At 46.9% G+C, this 26,790-nt stretch overlaps 1 protein-coding gene across 2 annotated transcripts in view; it reads left to right on the top strand.

The window, feature by feature from the left end:
* Positions 1–26,790, top strand: part of AGO4 (argonaute RISC component 4) — a 464,331-nt gene that overhangs the window by 163,395 nt on the left and 274,146 nt on the right. For both annotated transcript variants that reach the window (XM_086956500.1, XM_086956502.1), the window contains exon 9: positions 14,416–14,535. In XM_086956500.1, the coding sequence (XP_086812626.1) occupies positions 14,416–14,535 (120 nt within the window). The remainder of the gene's footprint in view (positions 1–14,415; positions 14,536–26,790) is intronic.

Below are 26,790 nucleotides of genomic sequence, written 5' to 3'. Positions count from 1 at the left end.
GGAATATTTGTTAGCCGCCCCTACAGCAGGCCTAGCAGCCCTGAGGCAGGGTGCTGAATACTACATGTAGGGGCATACCTGTGCTGGTCAGTACTATTGCTGTCAGTACAAGTGACCAGGGAAGCCATTTAAAAACATGCTGGACATTGGTGAAAACTAGTTCGCCAGCTACATGATGGCCTCACTGAAGATAGGGATGTTTGGTATCCAATATCTTGTATTGATAAAACGCTGATTTACCAATACATGAAGTCAGAGGGCACCTTAGAGGTGCCCCCTGAAAACCTACTAGTCTCTGGTGTGCTTGTTGATTAGTTTCTGCCACCTGAGTCACTGTTTTGACGGCTTAACTGAGGCTTTGAGTCCAGGAGACGCAGAACAAAAGCCTGTCTGGGAAGAGGTGCTGTACATTATCATACATATACACCTCAACACCACCCTTTTAACAGTGCCAGCACGGAGGTCCATTAAAATGTATTGTACTTCACGTGCCAGGCCCTTTTTTAATTTTCACTATCCTCACTTTCAAATCCACCACTCACTTAATGACATAACCCCTCCACACATAGTCAAACTAAGTGCTCCCACGTATTCCGTCGGTTAGTAGCACGCCGCACCCCGTAGAGGGGTGCGAAGACCTCGATGATGAAGCATGACACCAAGGGTCCTTTTGGTGTGTGAGGGGTATTGAAAGAACACGGAGTGCTCTCCACCACCGTGGGGACCATTCTAGAAACATTTGTGTGTGGATTCTTTCCGTTTATGTAATTGTATTTGGGGAGACCGAATCCACCCCATTTAATCCCTCCTCTCCCTTTTTGTTATATTTATTGCCATTATCCAGCCTCGAGACCATAGTGGCTGCCACAATTGTCTATAATGAGGTGTTGAAAGGAGGGGGACTAGTTTCCACAACTGCCTCATGAGACCTGTACATGTGCTGACCACTGTAGTGACCAGGAAAGCTTGGTCAATTTTTATGCCCAGACTTTTCACAACCGGCACTGGTGTGGGGGTAACGCCTAGCTCCTGGGGCCAGTAAGGGTTGCTTCTGGTGGGGATGACCAGGACCTCCGTTTTATCCGGATTAATTTTCAGTGAATTGACTCATCCAATTAACTGTACATCGGAGAATGTTTTGTGCCAGATCATGCGCGTGGGTGTGACTTGTCAATACGGAGGATGAGTTTGGTGTCATCTGCATAATTGAAGACTCTGCAGTCCCAGCTGGCTAGGGCCCCCATCGGAGCGTCAAGAAGTGATCATCGACGCCAACACGGGCAAACTCTCTCTCCTTAAGAGAAAGATCACCCCTGAACCACAATTGGAGCATTACTAAATTCCACTTAAGAAAAAGATGGACTCTGCTGGTGCCTCTGCCTCTATGGAGCCTGTATCACCACAGGCACATGAACTTTCACCCTCTCATTCCCAAGTGGAGGAGGGTGACGGCAACGACGAGGATGAGTATACCTATCCAGTCTACTCAGACCCAGAAGATGTGACTGAGCCATGGTCTGCTGGTGGCGATTCTGGGGACCCGCATTCGGGGCAGGAGCCTCAGCTTTTTTCAGCCAAGACTTCCCCCAACAGAAGACTCTGCAGCTTTCAATGCACTCATTGAAAGGGCGGCAGCCCATCACGACGTCGATCTCCATGCTGACCCAGTGGACGTCGACTTCCTCTTTGACACCTTTTCAGTCTCTGAAAAAACTGTAAAAACTTTGCCAGTGCTAAAAGGGGTGTTGAAACATGCGGCAGAAGTCTTCAAGGAGCCCACCCGAGCAAGAGTCATCAACCCACGTATCGACAAGAAGTACAAGGCAGCGCCCACTGATCCTACTTATATCAAAGGACAGTTGCCTCTGGATTCCCTGGTTGTCTCCAATGCACGCAAACGAGCCAACTCACAAACTACGGGTGATGCTCCTCCCCCAGACAAGGAATCAAAAGTATTTGAGGCTTTGGGGAAAAGGGCAGCTGCGCAGGCAGCCAACATATGGCGCATATCCAACACACAGGCGCTACTGGCGCGTTATGACAGGGCACACTATGATTCTCTAGAGACCCTTTTACAGCACTTACCCGATCAATATAAGGAAGCAGCAGAAATGTTGATACAGGAGGGGGAGCTTATCACCAATGCTTCAATTAAGTGCGCTCTGGACGTGGCTGACACCGCCTCAAGAGCAATTAACACTAGCGTTCTACTTCGTAGACATGCATGGCTCAGGATATCCGGTTTCAAGCCAGACATTCAAACTACCATCTTGAACCAGACGGTCAACCCAGACCACCTGTTTGGCCCCGAGGTTGATACCACCCTCGAGAAGATGAAAAAGGACACCGACACTGCGAAGTCTATGGGTGCCTTGCAGTCCCAGCAGTTTCGGGGTGGTTCCTTTCGTCGCTCCAATAATAGAGGCACCTCGAGGGGTCAACTGTCACAGTCAACGCAATTCTACAAGAGCAACACCCAACCTTCCTATACCAACAAGGGTCGGGGTGGATACCGTGGCAACAACGTCAAAGGCAGAGGACGTGGAAATAACAGCTCCAGGTCCTCCACCGCCAACAAACAGTGACGCCTTGTCACTGCCCCCCGACCACGCAACACCGGTCGGGGGGAGACTCCAGCAGTTCCTGCCCATGTGGAAGTCCATCACCACGGACAGGTGGGTCAGATCTCTTATCCAATATGGTTATTGTCTGGAGCTCACATCCACTCCACCCAACATACCCCCAAAGAACCGTCCTATGTCCGGCGAGCACTTGCACTTGTTGCAGCAGGAAGTCAGCGTCATGCTGCAAAAAGGGGCAATAGAGCTCGTGCCCCTGCAGGAAAGAGGTACGGGAGTTTACTCCCTCTACTTTCTGATTCCGAAGGACGGATCCCTCAGGCCCATCCTAGACCTCAGACCGCTCAACTTTTACATTCTGTCAGAACATTTCCATATGCTCACGCTGCAGCAGGTTCTCCCACTGCTTCGGCAAGGGGACTTCCTAGCAACTCTGGACCTAAAGGATGCGTACTTCCACATTCCACTGCATCCTTCACACAGAAAGTACCTCAGGTTCACCATCCAAAACCAGCACTACCAGTTCAAGGTTTTGCCTTTTGGTGTCACCACGGCGCCCAGGGTTTTCACAAAGTGCCTGGCGACTGTGGCGGCGCATCTAAGACGTCAAAACATCCACGTCTACCCCTATCTGGACGACTGGCTCATTCAGGCGAAGTCGGCCCAGCAGTGCGCCGACCACGTGTCCCACACCATTCACCTTCTGCACGATCTGGGGTTCTCACTGAATTACCCAAAATCCCATCTCCAGCCCGCCCACATACGGCAGTATCTGGGTGCGACCATAAACACTCAGGCGGCCACAGCGCAGCCAAATTCAGTTAGAGTCGACAGCATTCAATCTCTGATCCAAAAGTTCAGACCTCAACACTCGCTTCCAGCAAGAGTGTTCATGCAGTTGATGGGCATGATGGCCTCCTGCATCTCCATAGTCCCACACGCGAGACTACATATGCGTCCGCTTCAGGAGTGCTTAGCACGTCAGTGGACTCAGGCTCACGGGCAGTTAAAAGACCTAGTGTTGGTGAGCGGTCGGGCATACAACTCTTTGCATTGGTGGAATCCACAAAACCTTTGCAAGGGCCGACCGTTTCAAGAGCCTGTGCCGCAGATTATCCTGACAACGGACGCTTCTCTCCAGGGATGGGGAGCGCATGTACTCCAATACACGGTGCAGGGACTATGGACGCTACAGCAAAGGAAGATGCACATCAATGTACTGGAACTGATGGCGATCTTCATGGCCTTGAATGCAAAGTACATCTGTGCAACAAGGTCGTGTTGATCCGGACGGACAACATGACGGCATGTACTACATTCAGAAGCAGGGAGGCACACACTCTCTCCGCAGCTGTCTCATCTGGCTCAGAGCATGTGGAAGTGGGCCATTCAGAGGAACATTTTCCTCATGGCAGAACATCTCCCAGGCAAGGACAATCAGATGGTGGACCTGCTCAGCAGGCACAGCCACCAAATGCACGAGTGGGAGATACATCTATCTGTACTCTAACCGTACTTCCAAAGGTGGGGTCATCCAGAGATCGACCTTTTCGCCACAAGGGAGAACGCAAAATGCCGAAGCTATGCCGCCAGGTTCCCACACCCACAGTCGCAGGGCAATGCGATATGGATGAACTGGTCTGGCAGATTTGCGTACGCTTTTCCCCCAGCACCTCTGATACCGCTGGTGGCGCGTAAGCTCAGGCAGCACTCAATGACTCTCATCCTGGTTGCTCCAACGTGGGCTCGCCAACCATGGTACACCACGTTTCTGGAACTTTCCGTGGTACCGCATCAAAGGCTTCATCTCACACCCAGCCTTCTGACGCAGAGCCATGGCGACATTCAGCACCCAGATCCGCAACAGCTCAACCTGGCGATCTGGCTCCTGAAGTCCTAGAATTTGGCTACCTCAATCTTCCTCCCAATTGCATGGACATCATTCGGGAGGCTAGGAATCCCACTACTAGAGCATGTTATGCGGCAAAATGGAAGCTGTTTGTCATCTATTGCGCAAACCACAACATTGATCCACTAGATGCTTCTATTCAGATCATCATCTGTTACCTGTTCCATCTATACAAGTGTAATTTGGCATATACTTCCATTCGCATTCACCTGTCTGCGATGGCCGCATACCTCCAAAATAGACAGCACCTTTCACTTTTCAAGGTGCCTGCCATCAAAGCATTTCTGGAAGGCCTCAAAAGAGTCATTCCGCCACGGACTCCACCAGCTCCTGAATGGAACCTCAATGTGGTTCTTACAAGACTGATGGGTCCTCCCTTTGAGCCACTACATTCCTGTGAGATCCTGTTCTTAACGTGGAAAGTGGCTTTCCTGGTAGCAATTACATCGCTACGGAGGGTTAGTAAACTGCAGGCCCTCACAATCCAAGAGCCTTTCTTCCAAGTTCATTCAAACAGGGTAGTGCTCCGCACTAACCCTAAATTTCTACCCAAGGTTGTGTCTCAATTCCACATCAACCAAACCATTGAGTTGCCGGTGTTCTTTCAAAATCCAGAGTCACTGGCGGAGCGGATGCTCAATACCCTTGACGTTAAACGGGCCCTAATGTATTACATTGATAGGACCAAGGATTTTAGAAAGACTAAGCAGCTTTTTGTTGCCTTTGCGCCACATCACAAAGGTAACCCTATTTCAAAGGCTGGTATTGCTAGGTGGATCGTGAAATGTATTCAAATCTGCTATGCAAAAGCAAAACGCACTCTTACCATTCCACCAAGAGCCCACTCCACTAGAAAGTTGGGGGCCTCTATGGCTTTTCTAGGTAACATTCCCTTAGAGGACATATGTAGAGCAGCCACATGGTCTACCACACACACATTTACCAAGCATTACTGTGTAGACGTGCACTCCAAACAGCAGGCAGCTGTAGGGCAGGCTGTTCTCAAGACACTTTTCCAAACTGCTGCAGCTGGCACGGGCGGCCGCCGCTAATGGAGGGACTGCTATGTATTCTATGCACAGATATGAATTCAGCAGCCCACATGCCTCGAACTGCAAATGCTACTTACCAGTATGCATCTGTTCTTGGCATGTAGGGCTGCTGACATTCATATCGCCCACCCTCCTCCCTGGCGCCTGTAGCAGCTGCAGTGTTCACATATCATTTCATGGCATGGTCATCATTCATTGAGTTTCACTCCATCTTGGCCACAATGGCTAAAAACAATCTGGGGATGGAGTAGATGCCCATGCGCACTGTAGTCCAGGGGAGGAGCCACCTATCTCGTGATACTTCGAAGACTCTTCCAGGACAACAATGTGCAATCATCCGGACCCAACACTAGGCGGCGATCTATGCACAGATATGAATGTCAGCAGCCCTACATGCCAAGAACAGATGCATACTGGTAAGTAGCATTTGCATTAACAATAACAATAATGCCTCGAAATTGAGTTTTCACCAGAAGAGCAGATCCTGACCACCTACAAAGGATACTGAAGATCTGTGAAAGCAGAAGACTGAAGAGATCAACTGTCTTGGACGGAGTCCTGCGGCCTGTTTGCTGTTCCTGGTCTAAACTGTGCTAAAGATGTCTCATCCTGCAATTGTGCCTGCAAAAACTGGGAAGACTGCCTGCCTTAAATAAAGAACTAAGACCTCCTGTGGAACTGTTCCCTGCATCCTACAGAAACTCCAAAGAAAGGACTCTGAGGACTTGGGGCCTGCCAAAACCTGATTCCTGATATCACAACTGCACCTGTCGCTCCAAGCCAGAGTGGAAGTGTGCAAACTGCGCCATCAAGATCCTCCAGAGTCCGATTCCTTCGTGGTTTCACCCCTCGTGAACCCTCAGATGTCGCCTGCAGCCCCCCCTCTACCACAACAGTTCCAGGTAAGAAAACTGATGACTGAAGACACCTGTACCAGTCTCCCCTGGATGTGGAGAAGAGGACCAAAAGTGTCCTTGAGCCTCCCGATTGAGTCAGCCTAACTCGTCCCCCAATCAAAGCCTGCAGACTTCTTACCGTAACCGTTCTCAGTAGAATAACTTTGGCAACCTGACCCTGTTTTGCACCTCTGCACCCGGCCATGCGTGTGCCGCTGCTGGTGCTGTCTTGGACCTTGCCCACCACTCACCTTAAATCCTGGAGAAGTCACTGTCCTATACCGGAATGGTGCTTTGACTTTCACTCCCATAGGAGAACATTGCAGGCCTCAGAAATTGCACTGTTGACTTCGTGAACTTGAAAGAATTCATAATTTAAAACTTACTTACCTGAAAAATGTTCTCCTGATGACTAAACATCAATAAAGATAATTACTATTTCTATAAATTGATGTGGATCTCCTGCTTGAGTAGCCTCTCATTTACTGTTTTGTGTATTTTCAGATGTCTTGCAGATAAGCCTAAATATGCTCGACCACACTAACCCCTAACAGCATGGGATTGCCATAGAAAGCCCCGGTCTACTCCTGAGGGAACCCTGGACTATTTACAGGGTATCTCATTTTGATACACCATATAGAGCCAGCTTCCTACATCATTTGTCAACGAAGAAGATATCTTCTAAGATGACAGCATCGTCGTCAATGAAAAAACTGTCACTGTCAAGCATTCAGTCAATTTAGAGCATACTGTTGACAGCATCACTGTTGGGAACCACGCAGTCAAATAACATGGGAGAAAATGTTTTTTCACTTTTTAGGGAGACGGATATTCTTCCAGTACATTTATTGGGCTGATCAAGAAGAAAAAACTAGTTCTTATGCATCACTGACTGCTTATAGCACAACACAATTTGTTGTGAGATCTGTCCTAGATTTTGAAAGGACGCAATGGACAGTGACTAGTCCTACATTGAATGTGTGTCAACGGAAGTACAAGTCTGGAAGTTCTTAGAGGCAGAATCCAATCCACCTAGATGTTACACAGAGCAAGCTGTGGTCCAAGTGCCAATGGCCTTCTTATCAGTGTTGCAACAAATGATGGATACTTTTACGAAAGGATTGCTGCAACACCATCTAATGCACCTAATATGGGGTTACCTACTGCTCCTGTCCTCCCTTCTCAACCTGCTCCTTTACTAGTTTCACTCTCTAGGCATCCTTCACTGCTACCACTTCCTTCAAAGCCAAGGTGATCGGTCCATGGCGTAGACATTGCTGATGTTTTCTCTAATGGTTTCACCTATTCTGATGTAGGAGAGGAAGGTGAGCTACCTTGAGACGGTGATGGCAGGGATGATGGGCGAGATTTTATTGTCCTAAGTGGAAACTATGGTCAATGCCACAAGATGTTGACGATCACAAAATGTCATTTGTTGATTGAAAGAGCTGGCAAGAACTTCAACCTACTGATGACCTCTGTAGCCTATATTTCTTTAAGGAGCAGCCTCGGAAATACGTTAAATCCTACCTAATCTTGATTAAGCCTAGTCCAAAGGTCTGAAAAAGATGAATAACACCTGCTACAGTTCCAGAGGTCATACCACATCTGGAAAAGAAACACCGAGCCCCGGGTTCAGCTCCAGCTTGCCTCACTGGTCATACCAGACAGTTTTAAGAAATAGCTTCAGCATCCCAGAGAAGGACCAAGACTCCAATTATACTATCTTTCAAATGTATTGATGATCTGGGTCAGAATTTCCTACATGGTAGCCACCTTAAATAACACAGCCAATGCTCTGGCGATTCTAGGTTGTTACGATCACCAAATGTGGCATAATATATAGCGTCATTTATGCATCGAATTCCTCAGGGTAAGCGGTAAATGGCGAGAGCTATCGTGAAGGAAGGAGCACTAACCACTTTCATTATTGATGTGGCGATTGATGCTTCAAATACAGGTTTTTGCCAGTTTGCAGGACTGACTGTACTAAGGGGCAAGGATGGTTAAAATCCAGAGTCTTCCATATGGATTTCCAATCTGAAATCTGAGAAATGCCTTTGGATGGTTAATTCTTTTTGGTAAACATTCAGTTGGTCCTTAAAACTGACACTGATACAGCAAAGATGTTGAGGCTGTTGCAGTATAGCAGATTTGCGACATCTACTTTTTGTGGCTCACGGAGATCACAAAATTTCAGAGCAGGATTCAACCAACATGGAGGTCAAGGACTCCCTTATTATCTTCAAACAGTCTGGATACATTCAATGATGCATAATAATGACGCCGCTCAAAATCTTGCTCACTCCATTGCTAAGGCCGTTGATGAACTCGCTCCTTTATCATTCAGGTACTCAGCAAGACGTAAACCCTCTGCCCCCTGGTTCTCAGAGCCGTTGAGACTCTTAAGACAGAGGTGTAGAAGACAGGAGAGGAGATGGAGGAAGACATGGGACCCTTTAGAAAGAGATATGCATAAGCACTTGCTTAAAGAATATAAGTCTAGGGTAATTAAAGAAAAACAGGAGTTCTTTGCGAATCTCACCACCTCTCTATCTTCGGCTAGAGAACTCTTTAAAATCGTTGATTCTCTTTGCTCTCTGCAAATGCCTGATCCGGTTGTGACCTCGCGAGAGCTATGCAACAATATATCCGACTTTTTCCACAAAAAGATTGAGGACATCCATGTTGCCCTGGAGATTCAGAGGAATACTTTGGGGGACTCTTCTGCCCAAACCCTAGCTAATCTAGAAGCCCGGTCCAGTGATCCTGCACAGATCTTCTCTGTTTCCCCCACTCTCTCTTGAAGGGCTAGATCTCCTGTTGGAGCGAACAAAATCAGCCTCGCCTTTGGATCCCTGTCCCCTGAAGACTCAAAGCTTGTAGGCAGACGCTTTTGCCGCCTCTGCTGGAAGTGATGAACGGGGCCATGACCCAAGGCATTTTTCCCTTGGTGTGGAAAAAGGTCCCTCCTGAAGAAACCCACCCTGGACCCAGAACAGCGTAAGAATTTCAGGCCTATATCCCTGCTGCCAGCTCCTGCAAAAAAGCTTGAATCTCACCTGAATGCACATCTATCTGCCTTTATTGATTCCTCTGGTTTCTTAGTTAGTTCTCAGAAAGGCCCATAGCACGGAATCTGCCCTGACTATGGTTGTGAATAATATCAGGATGAAGGTGGACTCGGGCCAAACCACTGTGTTGGTATTGCTTGACCTTACAGCAGCGTTTGACACCCTGTCTCCCTCTACGTTAACATCTCGTCTGAGGGAGGCGGGGATTACAGGGCCTGCCCTGAGCCTTCTGCACTCTTTTCTCCATCTGAGAGAGCAGAGGGTCCTGCTTGGAGAGTTCCTCTCCCCTGCTAAATCCTTGCAGTATGGGGTGCCACAAGGGTCGGCTCTGAGCCCTACCCCATTTAACATTTACGTGGCCCCCCTGGCTAGGTTAGTAAAATCGCAGGGGATGGAGGTCATCTCATACGCCGATGACACGCAAATCATGGTGTCTCTGGCCCACTCGGTCACCACTTCCGCCGTCAACTTTAAGACCTGTATGCAGATAGTCTCGGAGTGGATGATTCAGAACTCCTTAAGGTTGAACGGCGAGAAAACCGAGATCCTGGTCTTTGGCAAGGACCAGGATATTTGGTCGAGTGAGTGGTGGCCTCCATCTTTGGGAACGTGTCCATCTCCTTCCCAATCGGCCAAAAATCTCGGCGTTCTGTTTGATACCTCCTTGTCCATGACCCTACAGGTTAATCGAACAGTGGCCACGTGCTGGGGAGTAATTAAGATCCTGAAAAAAATCGTGCACCATCTCTCCCCTCAAGCACGCAACCAGATAGTGGTCGCGTTAGTGGGTTCCAGGTTGGATTACTGCAATGCTGTTTATGCAGGTGTCAACAAGGGACTCACGCAGCGCCTTCAGGTTGTCCAGAACGCTGCTGGGCGCTTTGTTTTAGCTCTACCCAATGCATCTTCTGCCACGACAGCCAGAAAAAGCCTTCATTGGCTTCCGATACAACAAAGGATCTCTTTTAAGATCCTGTGTATGACTTTCAGAGCTTTCATGGATGATTCTTTAAGCCCTTTGGGCTCTTTGCTAACTCGTCATATACCTTTCAGGACTCTTGGATCATCTGAACTTGATTTGCTGGTGGTCCCCAGAATTAAGAAAGTTCGCTGGGGCAGTAGAGCATTCTCTAATGTGGCTCCAAGACTATGGAACTCTCTCCCCTTAGAGATTAAAGCTCAACCATCCCTGTTGCTTTTTAAAAAGGCGCTCAAAACTTGGTTGTTCATCAAGGCCTATTTGTAATTATCGCATTCCATTCCTGCTGGATTTTTTGGTTAGGCGCCTTGATGCCCCTGGGGCTTAGTTGCGCGATACAAAATTTATATAATATAATAATAATAAAGTCCCCCCATGACCTTATAGTACTTTCTCATAAGGCGTAGCTCATATATTTAATTAGTAGGCCTTCAGATTAACACAGGTACACACATTTTTTTAATCTAATTTCTGGTATTGTATTCATTTTTTCTGTAGTATATCAAAAAATACTTTTTTTCCCTATTTTTACTATTTTTCCATATGTGTTAATCAATTCATCAATAATACTTCTAATCATTTAGACATTAAAATTCAATAAACAGTTCCTTTATCTCTACAAATCGATATATAAATAAAAAGGAATTTTTATAATAGAAAGTAAGCACCCTGTCGAACTCACACTTATCAACATTCACACCTGCTCATTCACACAATTACACACACTTCTTTTTACACCCCGAAACAATTTCTAAGGTTGAGGTAACACAGATAATAATCGTGTATCTCCACGCCAGGTCTACGGGCGTTTCGGTGGGCTTGTACCACCTTCCTCAGGACCAACAAAGAAAGTTTTTCTCTTCAGCGTGTGTTTACAGGGTACCTGAAATTACAAATATAATATAATGTACCTGTGACAAATCTCATAATCCAAAGGACAGTTGAATTAATCTAACACATTTCCTTTATATAACACTTAATGATTACTGTGAGGTATCAAGTTACACCAAAATCTCCCAACACAACCGGGGTGTGAAACACTCTCATAGATGGAGAAACAGAGTTCAACCTCATTTAAAAGTGACACTAGATTGAAAAGTTGTCACATTTGATATGTTTATCTGCATTGGGTGCCTAACAGAAAGCCTCTGATTAGGTCTTATCAGACATTTTCTTTAATCAGAAGTCCGAGACTCTGTCTCAAAAGGAGATGTGTTGAAAACCAGGATATATTCTCACCCTTAGTGTAGATCTGACCAAATGTGTAGTATAAGGTTCTAATCGTTCACTTATATAATTTGATCATGTAGTTTTAAACCTTCAGGCAGATGGAGTTTATGTGCCTAAAATGGAAATCATAAGTTTTAAAACTCATTCTTATCACTATGGGAGTGTGTGAATAAGATATAAGTGATTCCGTCTTACCCAGGGATGAGTTGAATCAATAGACTTAGTGGCTATACTGGTCAGCTTTCTTCATATAAAGAATAGAGAGGAGGATTTTTCTGGAAAGGTAACTCCGCTTTTATTCTGAAAGCGCAATTAAATCACATAAGTTCCTCTATTCTTAAATTTATATCTACCTTATATCATAATGTCATTGGTATATTTGTAACTGACCTTATTGTACGTTGTTGACTTGATCTCTACAGCTTATGATCTACAATTTTGTCAGACATCTCTATGTATTCGTTTATTACACACCCATTTCTCAGTCACGGTAATCTAAAACAGGGGGTTAATATGTTGGTATTTAATGCTGATGTTACAATTAATGCCATTCTCTATCAAGGCTTAACGGTATCTTTTTGTAGTGTGCTATACTGATTGATTTAATAATTAGTCTAAAGGATTTCCACCTCTTATTCCTGAGCATGACACCCTTGGAACTCCCTTTGTTTACACTATCTGGGTCAGCACTCAGTATCGTGCTAATTGCATATATACTTCATATATGTTTTTATCCCTCCTGCATTCTTATACATGTATCACACAATTCGTATCACTGAGTTTTTAATGTTAAATATTAAGTTCTGGCCGTATCTATATGCTTCAAAACTTTGTTCTACAAGTCTCACAAGATTCATGTTTCTGATTTTGTAATATTAAATATCAAGCTCTGGCCATGTCTACATATTAAACGGCCATTCAATGATGCTCTTTTAATCGAAACCAAAGGCAAACTTACAGGAGGTCTGCAGGAAGGAAAAGAGGTTCCTCACAAGTACAAACCAATGATAATCAGAACGGAGCCAAGAGGTCTTGGAATCTGATCCTCATTGCTCAGGAGTGACCTTGCCCATACCAGTACAACGAGCTGCTGCAGTTGGCAGCACGCCGAGCCATTCCTTTGAAGGTGAATCCCAGGATATTGTCCACACATCAAGGAGCGATTATTTAGCATAATCTTAAATTGCTGAATTTGACAGCATTGGTACCTGACTACCTAGTGTAATCTGATTCTGGTGAAGGCTTGTGCTTCATCTTGGACTGAAACTTCCAATGCTAAGTAGAAGTGTTTGGGTCTGGTGCAGGAATAATGGTCATCATCCCCTAAAAATAAAGCCTTCTCAGATTTTTGCCAGATTTGTTAAATTTGGCCAAATGTCTCAAATATTCTTCAGTTGGGGTACATTTGGCTGCAGTCCCCAAGTTTAGAGGGGGTTACCGTATGATGTCTGCTGTTCTCACAAAGTATTATTAAACAATTCATGAAAGCTCTCTTTAGATATTTTCCACCTCTTTGACATCCTCCAGTTCCACGAGAGCTTAATCTAGTCCGCTGATATTACCTCCTTTTGAGCTAGTACATAGAGCAGAGAAGAGAAGAGAGGAGCAGCGATTTAGGCATTCACCATCCGAGAACCCCCTCTCATGTTCACTAATGCTCAAAACCAACCCTAAATTAATTCCTAATGTGCCTGCCGAGTTCCAGCTGAATGAGCCTGTCATTCTTGGATCCTTCTTTCCCAATCCATACTCACCAGCAGAAGGATAATTACATTTGCTAAATTTGCATAGATGTCTCAAATTCTATATGGACAGGACAGAGCACATAAGCACATCAGACCTGCTATTTGTATCATTTGCTCAACCACAAAAAATTCAAGCCCTGTCCAAACTTGTCTATCTGCTTTGGCATTACTGAAAGCAATACAGGCTGAGTGTCCCCTTCAGGGAAGAGTGAGGACTCCTTCTACCTTTGAAAGACATCTGCCCTGCACCACCTGGAGGAGGTGAATATATAAAAGATACCAATGTTGGAGAACTAGTTAATGAACTAATTTCTTTTCTGGCAGGCCTTTTAAGTTAGGCAGGGGACTAAGAAGGGGGTGAGGAATTGTCTGTCTTTGACAGATGTCTAGGTCATGCACTGACAGATTTACGATTGTTTATATCCAAGGCATTAACTAGTATGGCACACAATTTAAAGAAGGAAATTGTGGTTATCTGGTTAAATTGTTAGCTTTTGACCCTGGAGATCGGAGATCATGTATACTTCCCCCACTGACCGAATTTTGTGCTCCTGTACAGGTCACTTCTTCCAGCCCAGTGTCTCCATTCCTTATTTGGCTCAAAGGCTAATGCTTCTATAAGTTCACTGGTATTGGGAGCCACATAATAAGGATATTTCATTTGCCTTTTTCTTTGCTAGTAAGCACATGTTATTGTACCTGCACTGCTTAATCTTATCAACTGTACTTCTGTGGCATAACTTTGTCAAACCATAAATTGTCTAAAGTTGGCCTAATTTTATACTATTAAAGATCTAGGTTAAGTTTGCCCTGCTAACGATTAATGAAGTGGGTAGTTAAAAACATTGGAGGCTAGTTGGTAGTGTGAATGTTTTAGAACTCTTTTGAATGGCCTCTGTTTCAGGAGAGATTCAATGAGACACAGGGTAAGGTTCTGGATTGTTTCCCCAGGTATGTAATATTGTCGCAGGCCAGCGGTGCATCAAGAAGCTGACGGACAATCAAACATCCACGATGATCAAAGCAACTGCAAGATCTGCTCCAGACAGGCAAGAAGAAATAAGTCGTTTGGTGAGTAATGCTACGAACTTCACCATCGATATATTTAGGGCACGACTTTACCCCAAAATTGCGTTTTTGTTTTTATCTAGTTGCCCCTTCAAATATTTTTTGTTAGTCTTCTGGTTGGCCATTATTGGTAAGTGAACAGTACAGATGTCCCATTTGTCTGAATGCATAATTTATTTTATTTATTTTGAAAGTTTTATATAGCGCGAACAAGATCTTTGCAGATATCAGAGCGCTTTACAAAGCAGGGAATACAAACAAGAGAGTGAATAACAGGTCATTAGGTATAGCGTAATTGTAGGTAATAAGTGGTTTGGGTAGGTACGTGAGGGAGCATAGTAGAACAGGTACATCAATAATGCAGATATTACAAATAAATGTGAGCATAGACAGTCAGGTAAGTCAATAATACAGGTAAAACACATAATTGTAGGGATCGAGAAGAATAATACAGATCGGTGCAGAGTCTTTAAAAATCCACGTTAATAGGTCAAGTGTATTTGGCCATGAGAATAATGTTTCTTCCATTGGCTCATATGACACAATATGATCCAATGGAAGTGTTTCATGTATGATCTCCCTTACTGCGTACCTACTAAAATAACTGATTTGAGTCTTGAAGAAATCCTGCATCTGCTCCCTTGCAAAGCATACAGTAGAAAAAGGGCCAGACTATTGCTGAAACATAGATTCATGGTAGAGGAAAATAGTGAAAAGGTATGCTATCATTGACTAAGAAAATCAGACCATGGTCTGAAATTTTCAGCCATGATCCTCAACCCACTGTGAGAAAGTGCTCTCTTTCTACATGGTTGCCCCCACTTTATGCTGAATTACTGATGTACTTTAGCAGGAGCCCAGGGCACCCTCAGTCAATCAGGTACCCTGGGCCTATGTTCTTTCCCCCAAACTGCATTGAAGCCTAAACCCAATTGGCATCTCTGGCCACAGGTCAGCCCCTGCTAAATGGTACCACAGGTACCCAGGGCACTGTGACCAGAGAAGGTCTATAAGGGCTGCAGCACTTATTTTGCCACCCTTATAGGTCCTGTACCACTGCAGTCACACACTGCCTTTGCCGGCAGCGTGTTTTGGTGCAGAACAAAGTGAAGAGTTGACATGGCACATGTCTGCCATGCCTACAACCCACTACCCTGGAATAGGTTAGTCACCACTCTAGCTGCATACACTATACCAGTGGTGAGGGTACAGGTGCATGACCCCTGTACCCCTACAGTGTCTAAGTCCATTCTTAGAAATTGTAAGTGCACTACTGCCATTAAGAGTATATGGTGCTGGGAGTTTCATTATAAACGACAGAGAACCCTAATGGCTACACTGAAAACTGAAAAGTTTGCTTTCAAACTTCTCAGCGCATTAAACTTACACTAATGCCCGTGTGGGATTCAATGAAAAATTCACACAGAGGGCATCTTAGAGATGCCCCCTGAAAACTAACCTACCACTAGTGTCCGGGCCGAGTGGCTGCTTTCAACTGCCACCTCCAGACATATTTCTGCATCCCTGGGTCGAGAGCCTGCTGCTCTCTGGGGCCTAAAACCATGCACATCCTGGGATGAGGTGCCAAGCCTCCAGCCGACATCTGCAGTCTAAATCCAGAAGGCCCCCCATAACCGCAACCAGGAGCTGGTAAGATCTGACCCCAAAAGGCACCCCTGCACCAAACGACCCACAGCCTTGTGTGCCCAAACTGACTGTGCCTAACCAACCCCTAACTTTCCAACTTACCTCTCGAAGTGGTGGTCGCACCCAGAAGACCTTCGTTCTCAAGCCTGTTGTGTTTTTACAAACCGGAGGTTCTCCATTGAAAACTGGGCGTCCGACGCTGAAACTGCACCCGGCCTCCCTAGTGCCTCGGAGGGTACACCTTTGGTGCTACTTTGTTTCCCCATTTGCCCTGAGCTAAAGTCCAGGAGCTTTGCTCCCACAACCAAGTGGCCTGCTTGCCAGCAGCCACCAACCGGAGGCCCTCTATCTCCCATTGAATAACATTGGGCCTCAACACTCTGAACCCAGCTGCCCTAGTGCTGCTGAGGGTGTAAATAGAGTGCATCCTTGACCCTGGTGGACCCCTGAGTCTACCCCCTGAACCTAAACTCCCACTACCAAATACTTACCTCAAAACCGATAACACTATGTTCAAAGCATAGGAGCTGTAGATCATATGCTTTAGCATAGATTGCCATCTGGTGTTGGGTCCGTATGTGTGCACTTCGTTTTTTTTTCGAGGAAGTTTTTGTAGTCATGAGGTAGGTGACTGCTCCTTTCGGTGATAGTTCGCATGGGCATCTGCTCCATCCCCAGATTGTTTTTTTACCGCCATCCCGTTCGGATGTATATTGCTGTGGTTCGGTATCGTTTTCAAAACCCTTCGACTGGCAATCCTCTACCCTCGACAGTATTGTCTATTGATGGCGGTTCGCAGTTGACGGTAATAGTCTAAAATCTGAAACTTCGATCGAGAGCTTCGAGGCGGGTCATCGGGCCTACCCGTGTCAACCACACCAGCAGTCGCTGGAACGTACTCCATTTAAGTTATGTCCCGGGTGTTGTGCTAAGTTTCCACGCAGCGACTTACACGCGGTCTGCAACCTCTGCCTATCCCCGCAACACAACGTAAAGGACTGTGAAGCATGTCCATCATTCTGATAGAAGAAAATCATTACTCCAGTATTGGAGCTTTCATAGATTCACATGCCTGAATCCTTCCCCATCGCCGAGACGGGAGTCTCTGGTACATAAAAAAGCTATGCTTAGTAGTATAGCAAACTGAAAAGAGGCCTAGGCCCCTTTCCCTTTTGCAACCCATAACCCTTGTTATGTAAAAGAGACCAAACTTTTCCCTGAACCAATCAGAGCTCCTCACCCTCTAGAAACCCTCCAGAGAGAACCATCTGCTCCTCAGATTTTCTACCGCACGTTGTGCTAGGGAGTCTCCTTTGAGCTCTGCTCAAACTCTTCAGTATATTCCCGTGGTTCCCAGAGTGTGCGCCGCGGCACCCCGGCGCGCCGTAAGGAGACGCCAGGGGCGCCGCGCCGCCGCCCAGGATGTGGGTTATGGAAATTGCAGCCGCAATTCCTCCCCCTCCTTTGTGCTGAACGTGATCCCAGCCCTCGCCCTCTGCATTTAAATGGCCTTAATTAAGAGCTTGGTGAGGTTACGGACAGTGCTGTGGACATCTTTACAGTGCACCCGAGTAATACTGTAGGAGCCGGCGAAATGGCTAAAACTGCAGCTGCCTAAAGGAAGAGATAGATAAAATGCTGTATCCCATAAAAAGTGCAGACTTTGTCTCTGCGACTTCCGAAGCACGATTAATTGAACGTGTGCGTTCCCAAGATTGCACATCTGTCTCTACGCGAACAGAAAGGTTTTCCTTGGGCACACGTGTTTGTCTCTGAAAGTTACATGAATTCGTAAGACATGACCATTGTGTGTTTGTATGTGCAATTTTACAAAACGGGACAAGACGCAAACGAGTATCGCTTTGCATAAATCACATGGTTCCTAGGGTTTAAGTGTGCTTCATGAGAAACAGTGAAACGTAATTGCAATTAAAACCGAGCAGAAAAATCGCTAAAATAAAATACGTATCTGAACGTACATCCTTTGGTTTTATTTTTATTTAATTTGATTTTATATAGCGCGAACATTACCCGAAGGTGTCGGAGCGCTTTACGTAAGAACCAGTTGCGATACATAAGGACTTAGGATTACATGCCTTACATAAAAGATACAAGCAGAAATAAATTGCAAATGTACAGGTTGTAAAGTCACTCAAGGAAGAGCTACAAATGGATAAACTCAAGAGTCACATAGGAATGGTAGAGAGTACAAAGGTCTACTGCGGTGTTTCCCAAAGTGTGCGCCGGTAAAAAATGGTGGGGAGCCACGGCGAACTGCCAATTAGGTCAAGGGAGCCAGGGGTCAAAAAAGTTTGGGAACCATTGGTATATTCAATTGATACTAGACCAGAGGGTCTTTCCTTCTCCAGATTTAATTATTTGGAATTCTTCAGACTATTTCTCCTTCTTCTACCATGGCTGACGAGGAGAAAAAGGATTATTTAGAGCTTGTGCCACCTGCTCTAAGAAAACGCTCTATACAGACAAAGCTCATAAGGACTGAATCTACTGCCTTTATCCAGACCATCAGGCAAAGGATTGCAAAGTATGTCGTACCTTTTCCAATAAAACTTTGAGGGACTGTGAAGGAAGGCTTCTACTCTGGTTTCAAAGGTGAAAGCTAGGAAGGAGATCTTATCCAGTGACAGTGAGGAGGAGTCCTCTTCCAGGAGATCTGAGAAAAGGAGCAACCTTTTCCCTGAGTTTCATACCTCAGGGGAAAGATCTGAGAAGGCCCTTAAAAAGACCACCTCAGGGTCTTCTGGGCGCAGTCCCTCAAAATCTCCTTCAGGCAAAGAGAAGAAGGGTCATGCTTTGGGGGTTAAACATACAAAGAAAACTTGTTACCCAAGTATTGGAACTTTACATAGATTCCCATGCTTTGTATCATTCCTAGTCGTCGGAATGGGAGCCTCGGCAAATAAAAAAAAAAATAACAATCATAGAAACAAATGAGAAAATAGGCCTAGGCCTCATCTCATTTTGTAGCATATCACCCTCTTTGTGTAAAAGAGCCCAAACTTTCTGCAAGGACCTATCTGCAGCCTCACCCCTTGGAACCTTCCTGAGAGAGCTCAGAGCCTCAGATTTTTCTACTGCACGTTGTGCTAGGGAGTCTCCACTGAGCTCTGCTCAGTTTTCCATTCCATTCAACTTATTTCTTCAACTTTTCATCTACAATTAAACTATGTCTGACAAGGAAAAGAAGGCTTTATTCAGCTCCTGTGCATCTTGTGGGAAAAAGGCTTTTTGTAGAAGATAAGCATGAGAGCTGTATTTATTGCTTATACCCGGACCACAAGGCCACAGACTGCAACATTTGTAGAACATTCTCTACAAAAACATTGCGAGACAGGGAGGGAAGGCTATTGACCTGGCTGCAGAAGATGAAGACTCTGAAGGAGGTGCTCTCATCGGATGAGGAAGATTCTACATCTATGTCTTCCTCCAGGAGATCCAAGAAGAGGGATAAGTCTTCTCCCTCTACTTCAGCCGAGCCCCCTATCAAGGCCCCTCATAAGATCTCTGACAGGTCTGAGAGGGCTAGTCCCATTAAATCTCCTCACAAAAGTGAAAAGGAGAGGCTGGGACAGGCTGCTGGATTGGAGAAGGCCACAAAGGACAAAAAGGAGGTTTCTATCACTTCTCCTCCGTCCAAAAAGGAAAAATCTGTCAAAGCACTCTGCAGTCAATCTAGGGACCATGCCTGAGAGAAAACAGCATCCGTCGACGACTAAAACAACTGGTACGTCGACGACTATTACTTCTCTTAAAGCTTCAACTATTTCATTGACTCGGTTGACGGGACCATCGACGATGGCAGGGTCGACGACTCAGTCGGCGTTTAAGGTACTTGGTTGTTCGTCGACAAGGACTACTTCCTCCTCCTCCTCGTCGATGATGGTGTCAGGGAAGGTGCTGTTGATGGCCTCATCGACGACTTCGACGACACTGATGGTGATGACGAAGAGCTCGACTACGAAACCGTCGAAGATTATGCCGTTGACGACAATAAAGACTCCGTCGACGAGGTCCAGTGTGCCGTTGACTATTCCATCGACGACGGTGGCACCTTTGCCGTCGACGGGTCAAAAAATGCAGTTTCCAATACAGAAGCTGAAAATTACACCAGAAATGACGTCTCCTAGACGTGTTAAGCCTCTTCCACCATCAATGCTTCTGGATGACGAGTCGGATAAGGAGGAGGAAGATGGAGGCCATTATGGGGATGCCTACAGTCCCTCAGACTTGAATGTAAAATTGCAAGAGACTGACACAGAAGAATACTATGAGCATGCATATGAACAGGTGCATCACTGTTCCTCAGGAGCAACGTCCTCAAGGTTTGGGTCAGGACATGGTGGCCATGCCTGCCTCTCTAGTCTCTGTTCTACAAATGATGCTGCAGGACTACAGAACCAGGTTTCCATCATAACCTACAGTGCAGCCTGAACGACCTCCAACTCCGGTGCTGCCACAGACACAGCCAGTTGTCATGCTACCTCCTACACAGGTGGTACCTCGGACACCACCAGTGGTCATGCCAGCGGTGCTATCACGGACAACGGACCCTGAGCCAACCAATAACCTTCTGCAGGATACATCTTCTGATGATGAAGTACATGCAGATCCTTTGACTGATCCATTGCAGGACCCAGACTTGGATCCCGGTGACAGTGGATTGCAAGACTTGGACGCCACTGGACGGGACACGTCTGTGTCGCCGCCAGCGGATATTGGGGGGGTTCCATAACCTCATGGCAAGAGCATCGAAGAGGTTCGGACTGCCAATTACAACGGAGCAGTCTGACTGTTTCCTGTATGATTTCAAAGAGCAATGCAGAAAATCTTTAAGATCCATTCCCATAATTGAACACGTGTGGGATGAAGGGATCAAAATCATGCAGAATCCGGCCACTGTCATCTGTGTTCTTCCCCGGCTGGAGAAGAAATATAGGGCTCCGGATGGCAGTCCTGCGTGTCTTCTTGGACAGCCTAAGCCTGATTCTGTGATCTCGCAGGCCGCACAAAGCAAATCCAAAAACCCATCGACGCCTCTGACTACGCCTCCGGACAAGGACGGTAGGCGCTCGGATAACGTGGGGAAGAGGTTGTCTTCCATGGCCAGTCTGCTTGTTCGAGCAGCAAATGCTCTAGCCATTCTAGGCAGATACGATCGCCAGATGTGGTGTGACTTGGAGCCATTTGTGGAACAACTCCCGGACTCAACGAAGGAAGAGGCCAGGAGAGTTCTGATAGAGGGAGAAAAATCATCCTTCGAAGTAATTGATTGTGCTATGGATATAGCTTCTACGGCTTTCCATGCCTTGGCAGGGTCGGCGGTGTTGCGCCGTCAGGGCTGGTTGCGAGCCACCTGGTTTCGTCAGGAGGTCCAAAACAAGATCCTGGATCTCCCATTTGACGGTGAGATGCTTTTCGGTAAGCATGTTGATGACGCCCTGCGAAGTATAAAAAAGGACACTGACACGTCGAAGTCCTTGGGATCGTTGAACTAGCGAAAGGTCCTATTTAAAGGAGCACGAGGCAGAGGTTTCTCTTCTTATAGAGGCAACAACCAGCAGAGGTATTCATCGCAGTCTTCGCAGTCTTATAAGACTCAATATTCGAACCAACGCCAGGGCCAATCGGCGTCTTTCTCTCGCCAATCTCAGAGAATGCATCAAAACCGCCAGGGACGCGACAATGCCAAGAGGCAATAGCTGCCTCCTGGCTCTGTCTACTGTTCCTCCCCTTCCAGTCACATCAGTGGGGGGCAGCTAATCTTTTTGTCTGGACAGCTGGAAGAGTAGAACATCGGACCGATGGGTCCTGAATATTGTTCAGAGTGGCCATACGTTGGAATTCCAAGATCTTCCTCCAACAAGAACTCCAGGCGCCAACTGCACGAAACATCTGGGACTGTTACATCTCTAAGCCCACCAGCTATTCATCAAGGGGGCAATAGAGCCGGTACCTCTCTCTGAGGGGCAAAGGTTTCTATTCCAGGTTCTTCCTGGTTCGGAAAACAGCAGACACTTGGCGCCCCTTATTAGACCTACGAGAGCTCAACACCCATCTCATCAAACGGTCTTTCAGGATGTTTACTCTCCAAGATATTCTTCGTCTACTGAACCCAGGCGACTATTTGGCGTCTCTGGATTTAAAAGATGCGTACTTCCACGTACCAATACACCGAGCTCACAGACAATATTTGCGCTTCACAGTAGGCAAGAGCCATTTCCAATTCAAGGTGCTTCTGTTTGGCCATCAGTCTGCACCACGGATATTCACAAAGGTGTTAGCACCGGTGGTGGCTTTTCTCAGAAAACAATCCCTGGATGTTTTCCCCTACTTGGACGACTGGCTAGTCAAAGCTCCATCTTTCAAGGAAACGTCCCAAGCCGTTTCAACTTGCATCCAATTGTTCAGTCACCTGGACCTTCAGATCAACAAGAACAAGTCAGTTCTGCAACCCTCCTGGTCCACAAGATTCCTTGGGGCCATTTTAGACACGAAACGATGCACAGCTCGTCCGTCAGACTAACGTCAGCATAAATTGATCGTCTCGGTGCGCCAGGTGCTGAAAAAGAAGTGCCTTTCAGTAAGACTCTACAAGTCCCTGCTCGGGTCGATGTCATCTTGCATACCATTAATACCGCATTGCAGGCTGCGAATGCGTCCTCTGCAGGAGGAGCTAGACAAACAATGGTGTCAAGCAGAGGGCTCTTTCAACGACAAGGTGTTGGCAACGCCAGAAATGAGAGGCATGCGAGTGGTGGCTGGTGAAAGACCTCGCAGAAGGGCTGACATTCAGGATTCCACCATCTCCTATGATCCGGACCACGGATGCCTCCTTGGAAGGCTGGGGAGCAGTGCTCCGAGAACTAAAAGTAAGCGGGCACTGGAGTCAAGAGCAACGCCAGTGCCATATAAACTTTTTGGAGCTTACGGCCATTCGGTTAGCTTTGCAGGCTTTCCTTACCAGAGTTCGGAATCAAACAGTGCTGGTCCGGACGGACAATATGACGGCCATGCACTACATCAACAAACAAGGGGGGACGAGATCACAAACTCTGTCCAAGGAAGCTCAAAGAATTTGGGATTATGCGATTCTTCACAAGATCAATCTGCAGGCCGAACACCTGGCAGGTTCTCTCAATATCACAGCGGATGCCCTGAGTCGCCAGACCGAGGTGAATCACGAATGGGAATTAAACCAGTCCATTCTGGAGGGAGTGTTCTCGGTCTTGGGAACACAGACTATAGACCTCCGTCTCCAGAGAACGCCAAATGCTGGTTCTACGCAAGCAAAGTTCACCATCAGGGATCTTTGGGGAACGCACTTTCGATTGCCTGGTACGGCGCATTCTTTTACGCTTTTCCGCCAATTCCCCTCATACCACGGGAACTCAGGAAAATCAAGGCGGAGCCATGAAGGAGGATTCTCATTGCACCAGCGTGGCCCCGGCAGTTCTGGTACACAGAACTCCTTCTCTCCCAGGATCATCCAATTTGCTTGCAACAGATTCAGTCACTGTTATCGAGGGATCAGGGTCAGGTGTTCCATCCGGATCTGAAGTAACTACACTTGTCAGCGTGGCTCCTAAACACAGAGAGTTCCGTCATCTGAATCTCCCCAAGGAGTGTAGAGGTTTTGTCCCAGGCTCGAGCACCAAGCACTAATAAAACATACAAGGCAAAATGGAAGAGGTTCTGCCTGTGGTGTCAAAGACATGGTCTCCATCCTTACAAATCTCTGCCTCATCAAATTTCGTCATATATACCATCATTGGCTAAATCTGGATTGGCACATTCTTCTGTAAAGGTGCATCTTGCAGCCATATCGACGTTTCCGCACACTACTTCAGGCCCGTCCCTATGGTCCTCTAGAATTGTTAAACCGTTTTTGAAGGCTTGTTTTGGATGTATCCTCCAGTTCGCCCACCTCTGCCTATTTGGCAGCTCAACCTAGTGATGGCTCAACTCATGAAAGCTCAGTTTGAGCCGGTTCACAAGGCGGACTTGAAATTCCTGTCTTGGAAACTGGCCCTCCTCTTAGCGCTAACATCAGCTAGAAGAGTTAGTGAGCTCCAGGCTCTTTCCATAGTGGATACTTTCCTTCAATTTAAAAAGGATGTGCTTATCCTTCGCTCCAATCCGAAATTTATCACGAAGGTGCCATCTGAATTCCATTTGAATGAACCCTTGATCTTGAAGTCATTTTTTCCGCGGCCTTTTACTCCGGCGGAACGGACATTACATTCTTTGGACGTTCAAAGATGCTTGAAATTCTACTTAGAACGCACACGGTCCTTAAAGTCATCGCAGTTATTTGTGTCGTACAGCGCACCACGGAAGGGGTTTCCTTTAGCAAAGAGTGGCATTTCAAGCTGGATCTCCAGTGCGATTCAATTCTGCCATCAGGAGGCGGGCAAGCCGCTGGACAGAAAAGTCCATGCACATTCCACAAGATCTGTTGCATCGTCGGTGGCTCTTTTCTCTGGAGTCGCTATTGAGGACATATGCAGGGCGGCAACGTGGAGCAGTACACATACCTTCACGAAGCACTACAGCCTAGAGTCTACAGGACGGGACAACGCTGCTGTTGATCAAGCAGTCCTTAGGAACCTTTTTCAATGAGAGGTGCGCTTTCCCTACAATCCTGGTAAGCACAGTTTTTGGTATCAGCAATGTTTTATTTCTTGGTTACAATTAAGCAAAGTACGCTATAAGAATTGTCATATGGTTATGTGAGGCCATGTATCTAACAAAATGTGCTTTGGTGATTTACTGCTAGCTATTCTGATATAAAGCATGGGAATCTATGAAAGTTCCAATACTGGGGTAAGAAAACAAGTGTTCGAGGCATGTGGGCTGCTGAATTCATATCTGTGCATAGATCGCCGCCTAGTGTTGGGTCCGGATGATTGCACATTGTTGTCCTGGAAGAGTCTTCGAAGTATCACGAGATAGGTGGCTCCTCCCCTGGACTACAGTGCGCATGGGCATCCTCTCCATCCTCAGATTGTTTTTTTCCGCCATTGGGTTCGGATGTGCTTTCTCGACTCTAGTTCGGAAACTTTGTATTAACTCTTTCCTAAGGCTAAAAGGCCTTCGAAGCATCGGTATTGTCTCGTTCGGTGCCTGTTTCTTTTCCAGTTCTTCAAACCGGACGTCGGAAGCTGATTCTCGCTTTCGACACCAAAGGCCCAGACAACGATGGAACGGAGCCCGTTTAAACGATGCCCCGTCTGTAATTCCAAATACCCCCACATCGATGTGCACCCAGTGTGCAATAAATGTTTGTCCCCCGAGCACGACGAGGCCAGCTGTATGGCCTGCTCGAAGTTCCGCTCCAAGAAGACGCTTAAACTCCGGCGCGCAGCGAGGCAGTCGGCGCCCGAGCCAGTGAACATCTTCGAGGCCGGTGACGAAGAAGGCGTCGAAGATGAAGAGGTTCCCGAAGAACGGTCGGAACCGGCGTCGGAGCATGACTCCAACTTCGAGATGGACGAGCAAGCTGAAGAATACGTCCACGAAGAAGACATCGTCGAGGTAGGGGACGACGAAGGGGCCATCGGAGCCGTCGATGACGACTCCAGTGATTAGCCAGGCCCAACCGCAGTAGCGGGGCCTATAACTGACATTACGCTCCCTTCGGCTCAGGTCGAGGCATCGCAGAAAGGCCTTAGCCAAGATCTTTCTACACGTTCTATAGCCCCGCGTCCAAGCCAGGCTAAGAACACATCTAAGGAGCCATCGGTCGATTCCTCTAAATCGAAACCGAAACCAAAGGAGCAGAAATCGAAACCGAAACTACTTAAGATGGTGGTCGGTTCGACGTCAAAGGCTGTCGACGACCCTTCGGCGCCGAAAGTACCTGTCACCTCGAAGACTGGAGCGTCGAAGCAGAGCTCAAACAGCAAACACGTCACCTCGACGACATCGGCGTCAACGCACAAACATGGCGACAAGGCCAAAGGCCTCCAGACGAAGAAGGCCGTCGAGCCGAAAATCTCAGGACTCGAGCCACTGCTCAGCAAGCACCTCGAGCCGAAAGCCAAAGCAGACCCGAAACAGCAGGTCTCGTCGACGCCCAAGGCTGGGGATGCTACACGCCGGGAGCTCGGGTCGACTCCATCAAGCAAGCGTCCTCCTCAAGTGCTAAAGCAGCTCGAATAGACTACCACATCAAGCTCCAAAACCATCGGACAGACTCTGATTAAGTATGGTCTTCCGCCAACGGCTCGAGCAAAGCAACTCGAACTCCATAAAGGCGCCGAACCTTCCAAAACGTCGTTGACGCATTCGAAGCCCGCCACAGAAGGGGTGGTTTTCCACGAACCCTCGTACGACAACCAGTCGAAACTCTATCGACGCGGAATCAGGCAGGCTAACCATCCACAAGCGGAAGATCGCGCCTGAACATCCCTTGGAGGGTTACAAAATTCCTCTCAAACGGAAGAAGGACTCTGCCACCTCACCAGTTCTCTTCGAGCACGTTCAGGACTATTCGTAACAAATGGCATATTCTCCAGCACGGAGTGAGAAGGTCATGGGTGAAGACTATGGTCAAGCGGCCTACGCTTATAATGCTGACACTGCTCAGGA

The sequence above is a fragment of the Lissotriton vulgaris genome, chromosome 2_1 (genome assembly GCF_964263255.1).
Source record: "Lissotriton vulgaris chromosome 2_1, aLisVul1.2, whole genome shotgun sequence".
NCBI classification, from domain to species: Eukaryota; Metazoa; Chordata; class Amphibia; order Caudata; family Salamandridae; genus Lissotriton; species Lissotriton vulgaris.
Note: the sequence above shows the minus strand (reverse complement) of the source record. Positions and strands in the feature narration are given on the sequence as shown.